General features: G+C 40.9%; 1 protein-coding gene across 1 annotated transcript in view; it reads right to left on the bottom strand.

The window, feature by feature from the left end:
• The window catches only part of APC (APC regulator of Wnt signaling pathway), a 117008-nt gene that overhangs the window by 14302 nt on the left and 84299 nt on the right, over positions 1-18407 (bottom strand). The window contains exon 8 of the mRNA XM_088477686.1: positions 3856-3975. Within this exon, the coding sequence (XP_088333812.1) occupies positions 3856-3975 (120 nt within the window). The remainder of the gene's footprint in view (positions 1-3855; positions 3976-18407) is intronic.

Here is an 18407-nt window from a genome sequence, read left to right as displayed (position 1 = left end):
ATTTTTAATACTACAAGGCTGTTTTTTTATATTATGTGGTTGTTTTAAAAGGTGTTAATTTATGTTAGATGTTTATCAGATAATACATTGATCAATTTTACCGATTGGTCTTTAATAATATAGCTTGAGCTCCTATTAGTGATTTATTAATCATTTTTCTATTTTCTTTGTCTTTTGGTAATCACAAATACCGATTTAGGAGCAGCAATTATTACATTCATCAGTATAGAATCACTGGATAATGATCATGTATCTGCTCCTGGAAATTGTTTTATATACAGTATGTTCGGAGAGGGACAGGGTAGCATTCTAAGCTGACAGCATACACTTGAAATGGAGGAAGTCTGCATTGGAGTGAGATTGCCTCCATGATTTCTCAGTAGTTCTTGAACACTTTTGCAGGTATCTGGTGCATTTGGAGTGCCATGGTTGAGGCGTTTATCTGGAAAGGCGGGCAGTGACTGCCGGGGCACAGAGTCTAAGGCAGACATAAGGGAGACATATAGGGAAACGCTTGGTCAGGGCAAAAGAGAGAGACAATGGGGGAAAGAAAGGAGTCCAGCAGAGAGGATAAGGATATAGGGCAGAATTTACGAAGCAGCGCCTTCTGTAAGCCGTTGCTTACCAGCGGGTTGCAGGTACATATTTAAAACGGCACCGGAGTAAGTGTTAAGCCCGGCATGCTTTACTCTGACTCCGAGTGCCGTTTAAAATATTCACCTGCAACCCGCCAGGAAGCAGCGGCTTACAGAAGCCGCTGCTTCGTAAATTCTGCCCATAGTGTCAATCACCTCAAGGGTAAGCCTGGTGATGGTAGCCTTGGGAGGCCGAGCTATAGAAGGAGTGAGGGATAAGTTTAAAGAAAGTGAATGACGGTCAGAGAGAGAAAATGGGGAATTGGTAAAGTCAAATATTACAACGTTGAGAGAAAACTACAGTATCCACTCACATGGGAGGATGAGGTGGTCCATTGAGAGAGACCAAATGACGACGTGAGAGTAAAGGAAGTGGGGAGCCAAGAAGCAAAGTTGTGAAGGAATATGGCAATAAGGCCAGGGATATAGTAGATAAACTACACTGATCACCTATAACATAGATGAAGGTAGATCCTCATGAAGGTAGATGAACTACCAGTAATTGAGATGAAGATAGATTTCCTATAGATAACCTATACTGATCACACCTAACAAAGCAATCTCCTTGCAATGTCCATATCATATACATATAACTAATATCTACAGAACTGTGTAGGATTCACATACTGTATTTAAAAAGTGAATCCATAATTATACTTCATGTATTACTGATTAATATACATTCATTAATTGGAGGTTTTTTATACACTGTGTTACAAAATTAAGTATTATGTTGGAAGAAATGCCTAAATTTCTGCTATGTAATGGGAGCCTGGAGCCAGATGCATCAATTTATCAAGGATTTTGATAACTGAATGTTACATATTTTGTCTAGTATAATGTAAAATATAATTGTATATTACATGATATAGTAATATACTATACTACAGTGCTAATTGTAACAGTATCCCATGTGCAGTAGACATTTTTTGTACACATTTTGCCCATTTCACAATATATCTGAAATATTATGCACCAGACCCCCTCCCCCCCCCCCCCCTCCTTGATTGAAAATAAATCTGTGATTGTAACCTGTATACAAGTAAGACTGTATGCAGCACCAATGCAGGGTTTGTGAAGACACCCATCTTGCTGCTTCTCACGACAATATTAAATATTCACTAGCCCAGAACACTGAAGCATACGGCCTCAGTCTCAGGGGTATGAAAGGATTACAGCTCCATCCATTAAGTCATCCAGTGATTAACCTTCTGTACCCCTGCAGCACTCACAGAATAGGATATTCCCCAGATGTCCCATGAAAGGGTCTGAGCACCAGCCACTAACCATCTGTCTCAAAACAGTATTTAAATAAAAAGTTAGAAAATGTTATTCGCACATTAGTAACAAAATTAATACAGGATGAATGTGTAAGCCTGTGTGTAATATATGTTTCTATAATATCCTGTAGTGTACGTCCTACTACAATACATATATCAATGTATTCAGGCACGAGTGATATATGAAAAGATGAAATAAATACAATAAAATAATCTGAGTTTTAAAGCAGAAATACTACTGTACACATGAATTAACTTTACAATGGAAGATGAGGTTTGTTTAAACTCACCCTTCATTATAAACGAGGCTATGCCTTCATAATATTTCAGTGGCAAGCTTCATATCCAAATGGGACAACCCTACTGGCTCTGTACTTAGAAGCCACATGGAAGCCTGTCTAGGGCAGTTTCACCACTATGGCTGAGACCTTCACCAGATTACAGAAACTCATTAATCATTATGGCCTTATAAATCCAATTAATTTTAAAGCGAAAAAGTGGAGGGGAATAAAATCTGTAAAGATCTTCATTTTCTATCATCAGCCAAACTGAATTCCCTTCCAGGAAAAGCCAAAGTATGGTCCGGGAGGCGATTAAAATGCAGATGGAGGAGATTCCGGCGGACAGAAATCCGGCGCTCAAATCCCGACACCTGTCAGAATCCCGGTGCCGACATCTCGACTGCCGGAATCCCGAAGGTAAGTAGCGGGGTTAGGGGGAGGGTTAGGCACTATGTCAGGGGGAGGAGAGGGTTAGGTTTAGGATGCAGGGAGGTTAGGTTTAGGCTGCGGGGAGGGAGGGTAAGGGTATGGAGAGGGGGAGAGTTAGGATACCGACAAATTGTCGGTATTCTGACCATCTGAATCCCGAACACCGGCATCCCGTATGGTCCATATACTGGGGTTGTTTGTGACAAGAATATATGCTTTAATGCACTCAGCAATACAAAAAGGGACTAGAGTAGCTGTTAAAAAAAGAATTCTGAAATTGTATAAATCACAAACACTATCAATTGCAGCTTTTATAATTCAAATAAAATATTTAAAAAACAATGTATACTATTGTACATGATTGTATCTACACAGTTTTTCAATGACATTAAAACATGCAATCCCACAAAATATAATAAATACAAATGTATCACATAAGAAATAAACCTCTACATCAGGACTTAAACTAATCAGCTCCCAAGCTCTTTGAAATCCATGTTTTTGCGTGAACAAATCCAAAACCAATTCTATAGTTAGAGATCAGCTATCATATGACAGTATGACCAGCCCAATACTATAATCCCGTATACATCTAATTTAATCATACCTTGCCTTATGAAAGGACTCTTTTTTTGACTTCTTAAAATTACCTGAGTAGTTTCTAAATTTAATTACATGGAAAGTACAGTAAAATATCAATCAGTATAATAACACTTTAAGAAGTCTCAAAAATGTCCTTAACTAATAATTTAAATAACAAAACATGGTTGTTTGGGGATAACTCCAATCTGCTGCACTGTTAATATTTCTATTCTGGCTGGTACTGTCCATAAAGCTATATATGTCAGATGGCTCCCAGCTTTAGCTTTTACTCCAGTAGTTTTATAGGTTTAATCCAGTGACCAGACTGCACATATTGACTGGCGTGTTAATCGCCACTTGTGTGCTATTTGTGAGTTCAAAGTTGTGACTTAAAAAAAATAATTCCTGCAGCGTGACTGAACAAAGAAAATGAACACTCGCTACTCACTCTGAGCAGTACTGACTGTACAATGCAGCATTTGCAAATCTTACACAAAAAGATGCTCGTGGCTGGGTTACATTGTAATGCTCTCATCCTAAATTGGTCTAATGAGAAACATGTATGCAGTTATAGGAATCTACCAACAGAAGATAATCATTCATTTAAATGACATAATAAAAAATGGCTATATATAAAATGCACTGTACATTTTCTTTCACCTGCCCGTTTCCAGCAGTGCTGCCCGTAGCAGTCTCCGAGGTCCCTTGTCCATCAAGAGGCTTCTCTGCATCCCTGCTGCCAGCATCGCTCTTGCTCTGCGGTACCCTCTGTCAAAGCAAGGGCGAGCAGGAGTTACACGGAGAAAAAGACAAAGCCATATTCACAACATGCAGGCTCTCCCAAACTGACGATGCACTTGCTCAGTACCAGTAATAAATCCCCGGGACTAAGCTTTGTCACATCCGAGAGGTGGAAAACCAAGGATTAGGAGTCCAGACGGTGTGCTTAGACGTGATGTTGTGATAAGAAAGTGTGTCGGCTGGGGATTACAGCTCTGGCAGACAAAGGATGTGCAGTGAGACATGAGAATCCATCCTCCACCAGCTGAGCTCTAGCACAGGGATACTGAGCTAGAAGAACGGTCGCTGCTGCAGCGTCACATGACCTCATGCATCTTTCAAGGCCACAACTGTTCAGCCAAGACAGCGGAGCGAGGTAATTGTTTGTTCTATGCTCCAGAAGACAGACAGTGCAAATTCAATTACAAGAATGTCTAATTAATTTTAAATAAAATCTCCCTTCTGGAGATTTATCCGTGTATCTGAAAATCGTCTGAGGATGTGCAAAACCTACTAGAAATACTAGAGATAGAAATGCACCAGCAAACAAAGATACACTATTGGACTAAGTACAGCACTAAGGACAATAATGAATATCTTAATTACAACATTTTAGGAGAAAGCAAAATGTCTATAATAAAAAGAAAAACATTTTTTTCATTTGTAAAGTATGAAATGTTCACACATCCTTTAATTTCTCTACATGTCACGTCCAGTGTATCATGAAGATGTGTGTATAGAGGTGAGCATACTAACAGCTAATGCTAATTAATACTTAGAACCAGGGGAGATCTCTAAAGTCAAACTCTTGTTCCTATATTGATTAGAGTGTTGGAATAATAAATCTCAGACATCTCAGAGCAGCTTGCTTTATCCCAAACACAGTCATGTTACAGGCCTGACCACCTAGGTGCTAACTCTCTATAAAATGTATCTCTGACAACTCAAAATCCCAAAATGGCTGCAAATAACACCACACATCCGAACTAAAAACATCTTATTATGTACTGCTACAAACACAACAAAACATTAAAACTCACAAAATATGAAAATACAGGGTCAAATTCATATGACAGACACGGGTGATGTACAAAATCCCGCTCCCTGGCATTAGATGACCAGATACTGGCATTAGCATAAAGTGGTAAAACAAGACTTGGGTTGCCCACAACTACATCCACTTTGCAGGTAACTCCGAATCAGCCCTAAAGTGTGCAGACTCGCACTGGGCATGCGCATGTTCCAATGGAGGCCTGTGTATCCGCCACTGGCAGCTCCTTACCAGGGGACAGAAGGAGAAGGGAAGGGGTGTGCAAAAGCAGTACAGTACTGCAGAAATGAGGAGATGTATGTTACACCTGCTACAGGGCAAATGCATATACAGTACATGACAACTATGGCGACTTGGCGTAAACCAGGCACATGTGCTTCGATGCAAAGGTGGACACATCTCAAGGTATGGCTTTGCATATGGGGTGGAAAAACGCTATTTTTGAAGTGTACTTTGTTTCTTTGGAGCCATTTATAAACATCTAACAGAGAGTTAACCCGTTTTTGAGCAATCCAACAACGGTTACCTATTCCTCCCGAAGACCATCTTGGCCAACATAACTGCTTGAGAAACTACCCAGTTGCCCAGTTATATGGTGCCACAAACCATTTATAAAACTTTAATCTTTTAAAGATATGAGGGAGAAAGAAGCTTGCATTCCCTGGGGCTGCTCGATTTGCTACATGTTTTATTAAAGCTCTTATTATGTTTCCTAATTTAGAAACAGAATTATCGTCATCCAAAATGTTAAAGGCATTATTAGGCGGAGACAACGGAAGCTCTTACATGGTACTCTGCCAAGTAGAATCTGGTATCTTTACACTGTATTTATCCACAACATGCAATTTGCCTCAACATCTGGTCACTGACAACTATACAAAAATCTATTACATCTGCACTAATATTTCATGTAAAATGCTGGGAGAACATTGAAAGTAATGCAGTATACTGTGAAAGAGAAAGTTACAGATATTTAAACAAAGTAAACATTTATATTGATTGTATTATGGATTGATTTCACTACAAAAGCAAGATTTGGCTGTATGCTATGTCAGCATATACTGTACATATAGAAGCAGCACAATATGTAGCCTCAGGCCACAGAGATGTGGTCAGCAACCATTTCACACAACTACAGCTGCAGTCAACATATACAATTAACAAGGATCACCCTGCAGAGCTGTCTGCTACAGCTACAACAGACACACAATTCCTTTGGTGAGCAGATTAATTACTGTAGTCTCCAATGCATAATATGACCCATTGGGTATTCGGCATATTACAATACTATAAATACAAATATGCATTTTCTATTTAAATAGGATACAAAAAAATATATGTAGGTTAAATTCTGTCTTGTATTAAATATATAATTCTAATCACATTTTTGAAACATACATCAGCTCTATTTGGAGAGAAGAAAGCCCCAAGGTTATTTTAATAAACAAGTGTATATTGGGCCCTCATTTACATAAAATACTACCCTAGTTACAGCCGTTAAATTGCTAAACATTAAAATAAAACTATACATGATGCTTAGGCCTTATTGCCACTATGTATCTTACTGGTGTCTAGGAAAACAATAGGCAACTATCCTACTGTTGCTTTTGATTAATTATGGAGTTGCAGGAACCTTATTTGTCTGTACATTTATTAACACATTTCAAACACTATTTTCAGGTAAATAGCTATGAAAATACCAGACATCAATGAGAATTAACCAGTCTCTCACAAACTATGGCATTACACTGTTCTGCCTTACTAGGCTCTTACACGTGACTAAAATATGTCTTTTTATAATATGTGAATAAAATATTTGCTATATTAAGCACTAAAAGCTCTATAAGCTTTAGGTGCATGTTTAACTAATTTGTTAATAAATTGTGCATTTAAAGAGATTTTACTGCTGTTAAAGACTAACATACAAGTGACATGATTACATGTAACTGAAATGAGAGTAGCGATGTCACATGTATTGTGAGTGTGTTAAGTGGTTCACCACATGTTGGAAACTTTTTTAAATTCCAAATGTAATACTTTTATGGGATAAAAAAAATAAATAAATCTACCAATTACCTTGGAATTATTCTTCAAACTATCTGACCTCTACCAGCGTTGCTGTGCCTTATATTACTACTACATATCCTCAGGGTGCTCGAATATGTTAATATAAGTATAAGTTATAGACTCATAGAAGAATAAACTTCCTGTAAGTATTTAACCAGTGAGTTCTGATGTCATTAGATCACTATGCATGAGGAAAATATATGTAATATAATGAATAATAAAGCCCCTAATTATTATTATAAGCTATTACAAATTACCTATATAACATCACTCATCACATTGTACGTTTATATGGTCACAGTGCTCCTCTGTGACTTATAACATATCAATAAGTTACATTAGTGAGTGCATTATCTCATATATAATGCACTTGTGGCTAATATAGGTTAGCAAACAGCTGTGAAAGATAGATTTTAGATAAGGACGTTGTTTACAGCTGCCATGTGCCCATAAAGACGCACTGATGTCTCCGGCTATCTTCCGGGTTTTTATCAGCCACTCCAAAGCAAATGAGGCTACTGTACATAGGAGCCCAGGGAAAAGTACGGTACATGGCCTTTGATTTGCTGATTAATGTATGGTTTGTCTCCATATTATACTGTACAGATGTGACTGGAGCAGGACAAAGAGATGGAAGTAGAGATGCGCAAAAACTTGAATATTTTTCTCATTTAATTTTTGGCTGTGAAGTCCGGCGTGCATCACTTGCAGAATCTGGGCTTAAGTCTTTCCAATCCTACCTCACCCCACATCACCACACAGTCATAATATGTAAATGCAGCGAAAGGCACATTTATAAACACCGGGCCTTATTAAGAGTCAGACAGAAAGCGATTCGGCTCTTCTATCTCTCAAGCTTCATTTATTTTATTATTGCAAATCACATCCATTTTCACTAGAATGAGTGGAGTCGTGGGTGTAAAGTTTCAACCAAAGTATAGTAATGGCGTGATGTGGGTTTGTTTGTAGTTGTGAAGTGTGACTAAAATGACCACCGAAAAGTCTCAAACGCAGCCTCCTGGAGGAGACTGAGGGCCTGATTCAGACCCGCTCGCTAAAATACATACTCTCGCTGCTGCCGATGGTATGCAGTGTGTATGCATCGCAGTGCACATGCGCATACCTTAGCGAAGTTCACAATGCATTCGCTCGCTGCGCATAGACAGCCAAGCAGAATGAGTGACAGGAGAAGCCGTTTGTAGGTGGTAACGGGCTGGCCATTAAAAACGGGGGAGTGGAGGTGCAAACGCAGGCGTGCCTGAGCATCTCAATGGCGTTTTAGTGGTGTGCATAATTATAGGACAGCATCATAGTACACGTCACCTGGCTGGTTTTTACACTGATGTGCTCGCAGTGCTGCGGCAGGGTATGGTCAACCTCAAGTGCTGCAATAGCATCAGATGTTACCCGATGTACCGATGGTTGCATACACTTCTTGGACATGACGTGCACAAGCGGGCGTCTTGAGACATGCTTGGTGGGTGATCGCGCTCTAAGAAATACTGGGCATGCTAATGCATTGCTGTGCGATAGCACTGCCTACGCAATTTGCATACACATTGTTAGAGCGATCGCATTTAGCGAGCGGCCCTGAATCAGGCCCTGAGTTCCGTGTGGCCTGACCCTGGTGTTAGTGTAACATTAATAATGATGACTACATGTGAATGGTAGCACACGGTGAAAACTCATTTGTGCATAACCCTTAGAACTGCTGCAACACTGGCAGAGCACAATCATTTTACACAAATAAAGAATGGGGAAGGGGAAGCCTGCACATACATTTTAAAATGTTTAAAAATCAGACCCAATACATTAAAAACCATTTTCAACGGTTTTTCATTTTACCCAAAATTGCGCGGTTGTTTTTTGTTAAAGTGCGCAACTTACAAAAATTTTTGGGGGGTAATTTATCATTAGAGGGGGTACGCAAAGGGTTCTGAAAGAAATCCCCACATTTTTAGCCAAAAATAGGGATTTTGCATTTTTTTTCCGCCTGGTCTGGGATGGAGAAAACTTCTCCAGTTTTTTTCGTCAATTGCGTTTCCCCCATGTTTTTTGGCGAAAAACGGGCGTTTTCGCCAATGGCGAAAAAACAACCGTTTTCGCAGCTAATTGAATACGGCCCTAAGGCTCACAATTTGGAATGCCAAAGAAAAGGAGGATCACAGACCATCACCGGGCAGAAGGGTTTTATTGCCGGAAAAAAGGTTTGAGTGAATTTTACAGCAATTTTGCTCATCTCTGGGTGGAGGAAAAATGCTGTTTATGTGATTTTCAAAAGATCGATGTCAATTACCAGCATATGTGAACTGCTTAGTAGGCTTTTTATTCAATCAGTGTCTAATAAAAAGTAAGTATGGCTCTGCAGCAATCCTCTATCAGACAAGTATCCTACAGACTGCTGCGTTTAGGGAGTTATGGAGAACATAGAACCTAATTTGTCTGTGAATATATTAACATATTTCTTAAGCTGCATACACACGTAAAGATTTTAACTAGTTGATTGGTTGGAATTAAATTCTGGTAAGGGATGAAAGTAAATGACAATCAGCAATTTGCTCCCAAATGCCGGAAAATGGACAAAAACTGTTGTTTTAACAAATTGTTTAGATCAAACATTTAACAAACTTGTCTGACGGACATTTTCATCTGTTTTCTGGCATTTAGGAGCAAATTGTTGATCATCAGTTACTCCCATACGTTACCAGATTTTCATTCCAACCAATCAACTAGTTGGATGGTTGGACAGAAAATCTTTACGTGTGTACCTAGCTTTACACTACCTTCAGGTAAGAAGCTATGCTACACCATCACGGATTAAAATTAGGCTTGCCATAATATCCCTGATGGCCAATTTGCAGTCATACCTTCTAATAGCTGTGGATTTAAAGATCTATTCTTTCCAATCTTTAAGACAGATAATTAGTGAGGATTGGAAGGAAGAATAGTATACTATGTACACACGATATCGGATGCTTCCTCACAAGGAAAAATCTCATCTCAAGTGAGTATTGTATAGTGTGTACCCAGCTTTAGTGTGTAAGTATGAATCTGCATCTTCATCTGGAGTTTCATTCTGAAGTGTAAAGCTACCTACACACTATAAGATTATATATGTCCAATCTGGCTGGATGGAATGAAAATCTGGTAATATATGGGAGCAAATAACAATTGACCATTTAATCTAAAAAAAAATGGAAAACGGACAAAAATGGTTGTTAAGACAAATTGGTTAAAACCGTTTGGTTTAACCAATTTGGCCGAACGATAGTTCTTTGTCAGTTTTCCAGTGTTTATTTGCTCCCAACCAGCCATTTTGGACGGTATGCAGTCGGGAAGCCGGCGGACCTAATCCTGACGGCTGGCTTCCTGACTGTCATATCCCGGCAAGTGTCTAAAGACAGACGTCGATATGCCTGCCGGGAGCCCGACATCGCGATTGAAGGGACGCCGGGCGCGGATAGCCGCGAGAGTGGGGGGGGTTAGGTTTAGGGTTCCCGGGGGGGATTTAGGGTTAGGCACCCCACCGGGATGTTAGGTTTAGGCTCGGGGAAGGGGGGGTTAGGGTTAGGCATCCCCGGGGGGGACTTAGGTTTAGGCACTTAGAGGAGGGAAGGTTAGGCACCTCTAAGGGAGGGTTAGGGGAGGGAATTAGGTTAGTCAATACTTACCTTAGGGACGATCAGGATTTTCACCCATGTCGGGCAGCCGCTGTCAGGCGCATGTCTGGCGGTAAATCATACCGATTCCATTTGGACAGATATATTATTATAGTGTGTAGATACTAATGTAACACACAAGTGACATGAATACATAGGGCCGTATTCAATTAGCGTCGAAAAGCCGTTTTCGGCGAAAAAGTTTCGCCCATGATGTCATTTCGCCAGTGGAAACTTATCCCCGTATTCAATTGTGGCGACTTTTCGCCGATGCGAAAACGCAAAGCAATGTACCGGGCAGAAAAGTGTCGCCTATGAATAGCTGTCTGAAAAAAGTGCAGAATTGCGGTTTTGGGGTGCAAAGGAGGGGAAGCCACCCTGCACCTTTAGAACAGGTCCCCAAAGGTAAACTACGTAAAAAAAATCCCCCCAAAAAATAAAGAACACCCCATAAAATGACTCTGAAAAAGGGGGCTAAAAAACGTAAGAGTTGGGCTACAAACTCAAAAACTAGTGAAATAGACTTTGTGGGGGTGGGGTCTGCAAGTAGGGGGAGGTGTATTTTTGATTGCAGGTGCTTGCTCAAGCTGCGTTTTTAACGTTTTTTAAGACCTCACTTTTGCAAATTTTAACCATACTTGCACCCATTTTCATATACCCCAAATTTTCACAAAAAAAACCTGCTAAATTGTATTCTTCTAGCAGCTAATGAGAGCATTTAAGTACCCCAAATAGCTTCAGCAGGGCTATTCGGGGGCATCTACCATGATCACCAATGTTAGTGCATCTTTTGGGGGGTGTCAGGCGGATTTCCCCAAATCTGACAGCACTTTTTGCCTGTTTGAGTTTCGCCGGGATGAGTTTTCGCATCCTTTGGAACTGAATAAGGGGATAAGCGGGGACACGCGCGATACTTTTTAGCATGCAAAACCAGCGATGTCGGCGAAAAGTCCGACATGCGAAAAGTACAGGACTTTTCGCGGCTAATTGAATATGCCCCATAATCTCAAAAGCAGGGAATAGTGATGTCACTTGTCTTGCTGGCTTGTCTCCCTGTCAGCCATACAATCAGTATTTTTCTGTGCGCCTCTTTAGTGAATGGGCATATTATGATGAATAATGAGATTAACTATTTGAACCAGTAGCTGTATTCAGACACGCAGTGCATAACACATTTCCACAATCAATTAGGAAGTGTATTAAATGAAGACAGAGGGCCTTATTAATTTAGGAGTAAGAGCCTACTGCCTATTACGGTAGACTAATTCTGCTCTCCCCTTCATCGTCTGCGAGCAAAATGAGCCTCTGCCAGTTACTGTAAGTTGCCAGAGAGGGGTCTGGAAGCTTCTGCGCGTAACTGAATTTGCCCATAAACTTCAGTGGAAAAACAAATCTGCTCAGCATTTGTTTTTGCTACATGCAAAAGCAGCCAGTATTTTTCCTGCATGCAAAAATATTTTAAAAAAATGCATTTGCACCCCTGTATTGCAACATGATGTATGCCAGGAGCAAATTGCTCCTTTATTTGCACTTACTCCTAACTGTAAATCAGGCCATAGTCATCTTAAAAAATCCAAGTTTGTTTATTAAGTCACCTGAGATTATCAGGCGATCAGGGAAGCATGCATTGTTGGGTAAGGACAGGAGTGATGATAACTGGGGTGCAAAATGTAGCTAGATGTGTTAATGTCCAGTTCTGCTGAAACACTGCATGATATGGCAATTGAAATCTAGAACTTACAAATCACTTGGAACAGACAAGTGCCAGCTGGCAAGAGGATAACTCTACCAATCAACAGAACATAAAGCCCTTGATCAGCAAATAAACTGGCATAGGAATACACAAATTTAGAGAAAGCTGGAAAGGATTACATACAAACCATGTTCACAGACAACATCCTATGATTGTAAATGTTTTATTTAAATATAAGGAACATCTATGAAAAGGGTTATACTGGCAGAAAAGGTCATGTGACCTAAAGCAATAGATTACTCCTTTATGGATTCATTACTACAATTTAGAAAATGATAGTATCTAATAGGCCATTAATTACATGATCTGACATCTGGCCGTGGGTCTCGCTGGCTGGAGGGCGTGTTGCGCCCCCCTCCCCGCGGCCTCTGCTGAAAGTGTACGGTCATTTGGCTGACTGCCCATACGAACACCAGGATGCTCCAAAATATCTGCAGATATATCTGCCATTGGCAGTGCAGCACAGCCGACGCGATTCATCTGTTAACAACGTAGTTCACAGACATAACGCTGGTACACACTGGCCGACGCACACAAGATATATTGGCCGATCAATTGATCAGTCAATATATCTGCCAGTGTGTACCCAGCATAACATTGATTATCTCGATACAATGGCACTTGTCGAGGGGTAAGCTATATTTAGCTGCAAGTAAACATTCAGTTCTTGAAGTTAATGTGTTGGAAGCAGTCAAAAAGAGCAAGAGTAAGAATCTGAGCAACTCTGATGACTGGGTTAGAGCATCTCCAAAATGGAAGGCCTCGTGAAGTGTTCCCGGTATGCAGTGATTAGTACCTACCAAAAGTGGTACAAAAAAGGACTAGTGAACTGGCGACAAGGTCATGGGCACACAGGGCTCATTTATACGCGTGAGGAGCGAAGGCTAGTCCATCTAGCCCACAGAAGAACTAATGTAGCACAAATTGCTGAAAAAGTCAATGCTGGCTGTGATAAAAGGTGTCAGAACACACAGTGCATCACAGCTTGCTGCCTATGGGGTGACATAACGCACAACGGTCAGAGTGCCCTGCAGACTGCTGTCCACCACAGAAAGTCCCTGCAATGGGCAGGCGAATGTCAAACCTGGACCATGGAGCAATGGAAGAAGGTGACCTGGTCTGATGAATCAAGTTTTATTTTACATCATGTGGACGGCTGGGTGCGAGTGCGTTGTTAATCTGGGGAAGAGATGGCACCAGGAAGCACTATGGGAAGAAGGCAAGCTGGTGGATGCTCTGGGCAATGCTCTACTTGGAATCCTTGGGTCCTGGCATTCATACAGATGTTACTTTGACACACACTGCCTACCTAAACATTGTTGCAGACCAAGTACACATGGCAACAATATTCCCTGACGGCAGGGGCCTCTTTCAATTCACATTTTTTTTTACACACACATCTTGCAGAGACCCGACGGTTGTGCCGAATGTTGTATTTCGCCTCATAAGACAACATATAGGACCACAATCAGAGGTGGACACAATTTGCATCTGATGGTAAACCTGAAATGTGCTTGGAGGGGAAAAAATATTTTGCTACCTATACAGAGTTGCCCACAGATATAAGATGTAAATTTGCTTCTTTCCCTCTGAAATAAGAGCAGATGCACAAGAAATAGGACAGGAGATGTGGTTTCACTGTGAGCAGAAAACAGTACATGATATACATACAGTAAATGGCCAGAAGGTGTAGATAATAAGTACCCAGGTCACTTGTAGTCTGTTAAAAAAAAAAAAACCCTGTATGATTTGAATTTAATTTTTATCCAGACTAAAAAACATGTCAGTAGCCTTCCTCTTCCCAAACAGTGTAGCTATAATAAATGGGTGTTCAGTATACTGTATTAGATTACAGCTGTTATACTGTATGTGCACAATTTGTTGTGTTAAAGGCATGTTTGGAAAAGCCGATGCGGCCAGTGGTGGTCACCATCAGCTCACAGCCAGGGATCAAGTACTCATAAGTCATAACCCCACCAAACAGCACATTTCCAGCTATTAGGCGGTCATCTTGAGACTCATTTGCATCAACAAGCCCCCTCCAACCCCTGTCCCCTTGGCACAGGCAGACGAAAGTGGAAAATTTGGGTGAGGAGTTATGGCAAAAGAAGCGCATTGCCAATTGTCGCTCATGCACAGTGAAAATATGAGCAAGTTGCGGAGAAAACTAAAATCTGCAATCTGCCGCATTTATGTCCAATTCCGAATAAGGATGCATGTTGAACACACCTGCAATAGATGCATTCACAATGGATAAATTAGTACTTGCTGTAGTAGGAATAATAGAGATGAAAATAAAAAAAGACCTCATGAAGTCTCAGGAAAAACCTGAATGTCTTTCATGGAAACTAGGTAATAAATAAGCTAGAAAATAAAGTAGTAATAAAAATATGTATAAAAAAAATAAAAATAGACGACTGAGCCTGCTGATCCAGTCCCTCCAGCCGTGCGCGGTGCTTCTTGGCTCTCCTACCGCCACAAGCCATCTCTGCCCCCAAGGCGGGTGTTCCCATTGCCTAGCGGGATCCTGGTTCCCGGACTCGGGCTGCCGGACCTCGCGGCCTACTGCAGACGCGGTGCGTGGTGCTGGGTTCCGGCCCTCGCCTCCCGGCTCCTGCATCGCGCCTGGTCCACTGCCAAACCCCGCGACGCTGGCTCACAGTCAGCTGGTGGGCGCGAGCAGCGAGGGGAACACACGGGGACGCCGCTGGACGGGCCCCCGCGACCGCATATCACAATTGCAGAAGGCAGACGCTGGCTCCCTTCAAGGTCCTTTTACAGACGGCGCCATTTTGCAGACACTGCATATACAGGAGACAAGGTACTGTGTGTTACCAGTTAAAGCCCTATACTGGAGAACGTGCAGCTGCTTATAAACAGAAGTCTTGCAACTCTATACTTCTTTTGAAACCCCAGCTATAGCTGATGATAAATTTGGCAATATTTATGTACATATCCTTTACTCTGGGGAATAGTTACAGTGCCAGCTTCTACCACCAGATGGTGTTCCAGCCCTATTTTTCAAGTTACTTCACAATTATTTGAAATGTAAAGGATCTCCTGTCTGTGATCACAGCCATTTCTAAGCAACACACTCCTCAGTATTATCATAACCTGGTGAAAATTAGGACCAATCTCTACATGGATAAGTTCATGGCTCCACAGCCCACCCCCAAGGCAAATCGAGCCAGGGGTAGTAGCAAACGTACAGATCAACCTACAGACTCTGTGGAAAACATGTCACATACACATAGTTCCGAACCCGCTACTACCCATAACACAATGGGCCCGGTTCCTGCTCCTCTCTCATATGCAGAGATAGTTAGAGCTATTAAAGAAACAGTGGAACCACTACTGCAAAACCAAGCGGATAAATTCATGGGGGCACTGGCGGATATTAAGACGCAAATGTCTTCTGTCTCACAACAAGTGCGTGAAAATGAAAACAGGATCGGAGTCAACTTTCATGAACTTTCGGAACTAAAACAACAAGTTGCTACCATGTCGACCACTCAACAACAATTACTATCCAAGGTAGACGATCTGGAAAATAGGTCCAGACGCAACAACCTGCGACTTCTGGGTCTTAAGGAAACAATTAAAGGCAACGATCTCACTAAATTTCTTCAAACCGATCTCCCTGAGCTACTCGGCATCTCGGCTGAACTGAATAATTTTGAGATAGAACGAGCACATAGATTAGGTCCTTTTCGCGATTCTAACATCTCACGACCTAGAGCTGTTATCTTCAAGTGCTTAAATTTTCGTCACAAAGATCTGATATGGTCAACTGCTCGACAGAAGGGCCCTCTTCAGTGGGATGGCCAACGTATCCTCTTGTTCCAGGACTACTCCGCGGAGGTTGCCAGAGCACGCAGAAATATGTCCCCTGTCTGTTCTCAGCTCATCCAATCAGGGACTCGCTTCGCGCTCTTATTCCCAGCTAGACTTCGCATTTTCTCATCTCAAGGCACTAAAGATTTCACAGAAGTTGCTGACGCCCAAGCTTTCCTTAATGAAGTAAAAGAGTCCTCGGACCCCTCCACGATGGATCATAATGATTGATTACGGGAAGATGTCCCATACCTATTTTGATGCCTTTACCAGGTTTTACCCTTTTCTTCAAAAATATGTTTATAATCTGATTTAGGATTATAATTACATATATACTTGTGACGTTGCTTTATAGTTATTATTAATACTATTGTCTTTTTTTTTCTTTTCAATAGGCTGAGATCAATGACTATAGTTTTGGTTATATGTTTGCATTTGATTCGCAATCTCTGCATATAAGCGTCTATCTTTATTTTCTTTTTATGTCTATGTCCATTTGTCTATTTGTTTCTTTATACTGTATGAATCACGAAGCTCATGCCCTTCATAGCTTATTTATGACTTATACTAGAGCCGACATTCATATTATTATGAACCTACCTAGCACCAACCGGTATTATGGGGAGTATATTAACATTTATACTACACTTTTTTACTATTTGCATTACCTAATTTCCACACCTTGTGATGCATTCCCACCTTAGGTTTTGCACCTGGAATGTCAGGGGGATTCACTCACCAGTGAAAAGAAAGCGCATATTGACATATCTTAATAAGCTTAAATCCGATATCACTTATTTACAGGAGACTCATTTAACTCCCACAGAACACGCCAAGCTAAACACACTGCACCACCAGGTATTGGCGTCATCATCATTTGGTTCTAAGTCACGTGGAGTGGTAATCCTAATACGCAAGGGTATTCAATTCGATATTCATTCCTCTGATGTAGACCAAGAAGGCCGATACATTCTTATGGATGTCACGCTAGACGGCTCTAGATATTGTTTGTGTAATGTCTATGGTCCCAATATATATGATAAATCTTTTTTCCTAGGATTGATTAACAAATTATATTCTTTTGCAGATTCTAAGATTATATTAGGGGGTGATTTCAATCTGGTCGCTTCCCCAACCTTAGATAGGAAAACTTTCTCTCATTCCTCCCCCAAACAACCAAAAATAGGTTTAAATTATATAGCCAAAGAATTGAATTTATTAGATGTGTGGAGAATGAGGCATCCCACTGATCTGGAATACACGTACTACTCAGCCACTCATAACGCCTTTTCTAGGCTTGATTATTTTTACTTATCTAACTCAATATCCCCAATGATTATCGATACATCGATTGAAACTATAGCTATTTCGGATCATGCGCCGGTGTGGGTGGATGTACAGGGGAAATTCCTTTTGGGTTCATACTCCCAATGGCGATTTCCGGCAAAATTAGCCTCATCCCTTAAATTTAAGTCAATGCTAGAGTCTGCTTGGGCCAGTTACGAAATGAACAACCAAATACATAAAGATAACCCAGGTTTATATTGGCAAACTGCTAAGGCGGTGATTAGGGGGGAAATTATCTCCTTTATGACAAAATATAAGGCTGAACAAGACGCCACTTATAGATCTGCACAGACGGCCTTAACATCCGCATTTCAAGCTCTAAGAGCTTCACCCTCACCGGTGACTAGAGCCGCATATGGTGAGTGCAAGTTACACTTTGATCAAGTCCTCACTCAAATGGATGATAAATATGTATACTCAGGTAAATTACATTTCTTTCGATACGGCAACAAACCTAGCCGACTCCTATCAAACATGCTGAGAGGTACCAAGCCACATAATAATATTGCAGCTCTCAAAGATGAAAGCTCTGCCATACAATACAATGGCAAAGATATCGAGAATATCTTTTTCCGTTACTACCAAAACCTCTATTCCCAAGACCCAATAGATATCACTAAAAAGGAGGCTTTTTGGGAATCACACACCCTGCCACAGATTTCATCTGCACAGGCTGATATATTGATTGGCAAAATTACACATGAAGAGG

Source organism: Taudactylus pleione, unplaced genomic scaffold, assembly GCF_031769625.1.
Source record: "Taudactylus pleione unplaced genomic scaffold, aTauple2 ptg000202l, whole genome shotgun sequence".
NCBI lineage: Eukaryota > Metazoa > Chordata > Amphibia > Anura > Myobatrachidae > Taudactylus > Taudactylus pleione.
The sequence above is the reverse complement of the archived record's forward strand: the minus strand, read 5'-3'. Positions and strand labels throughout refer to the sequence as shown.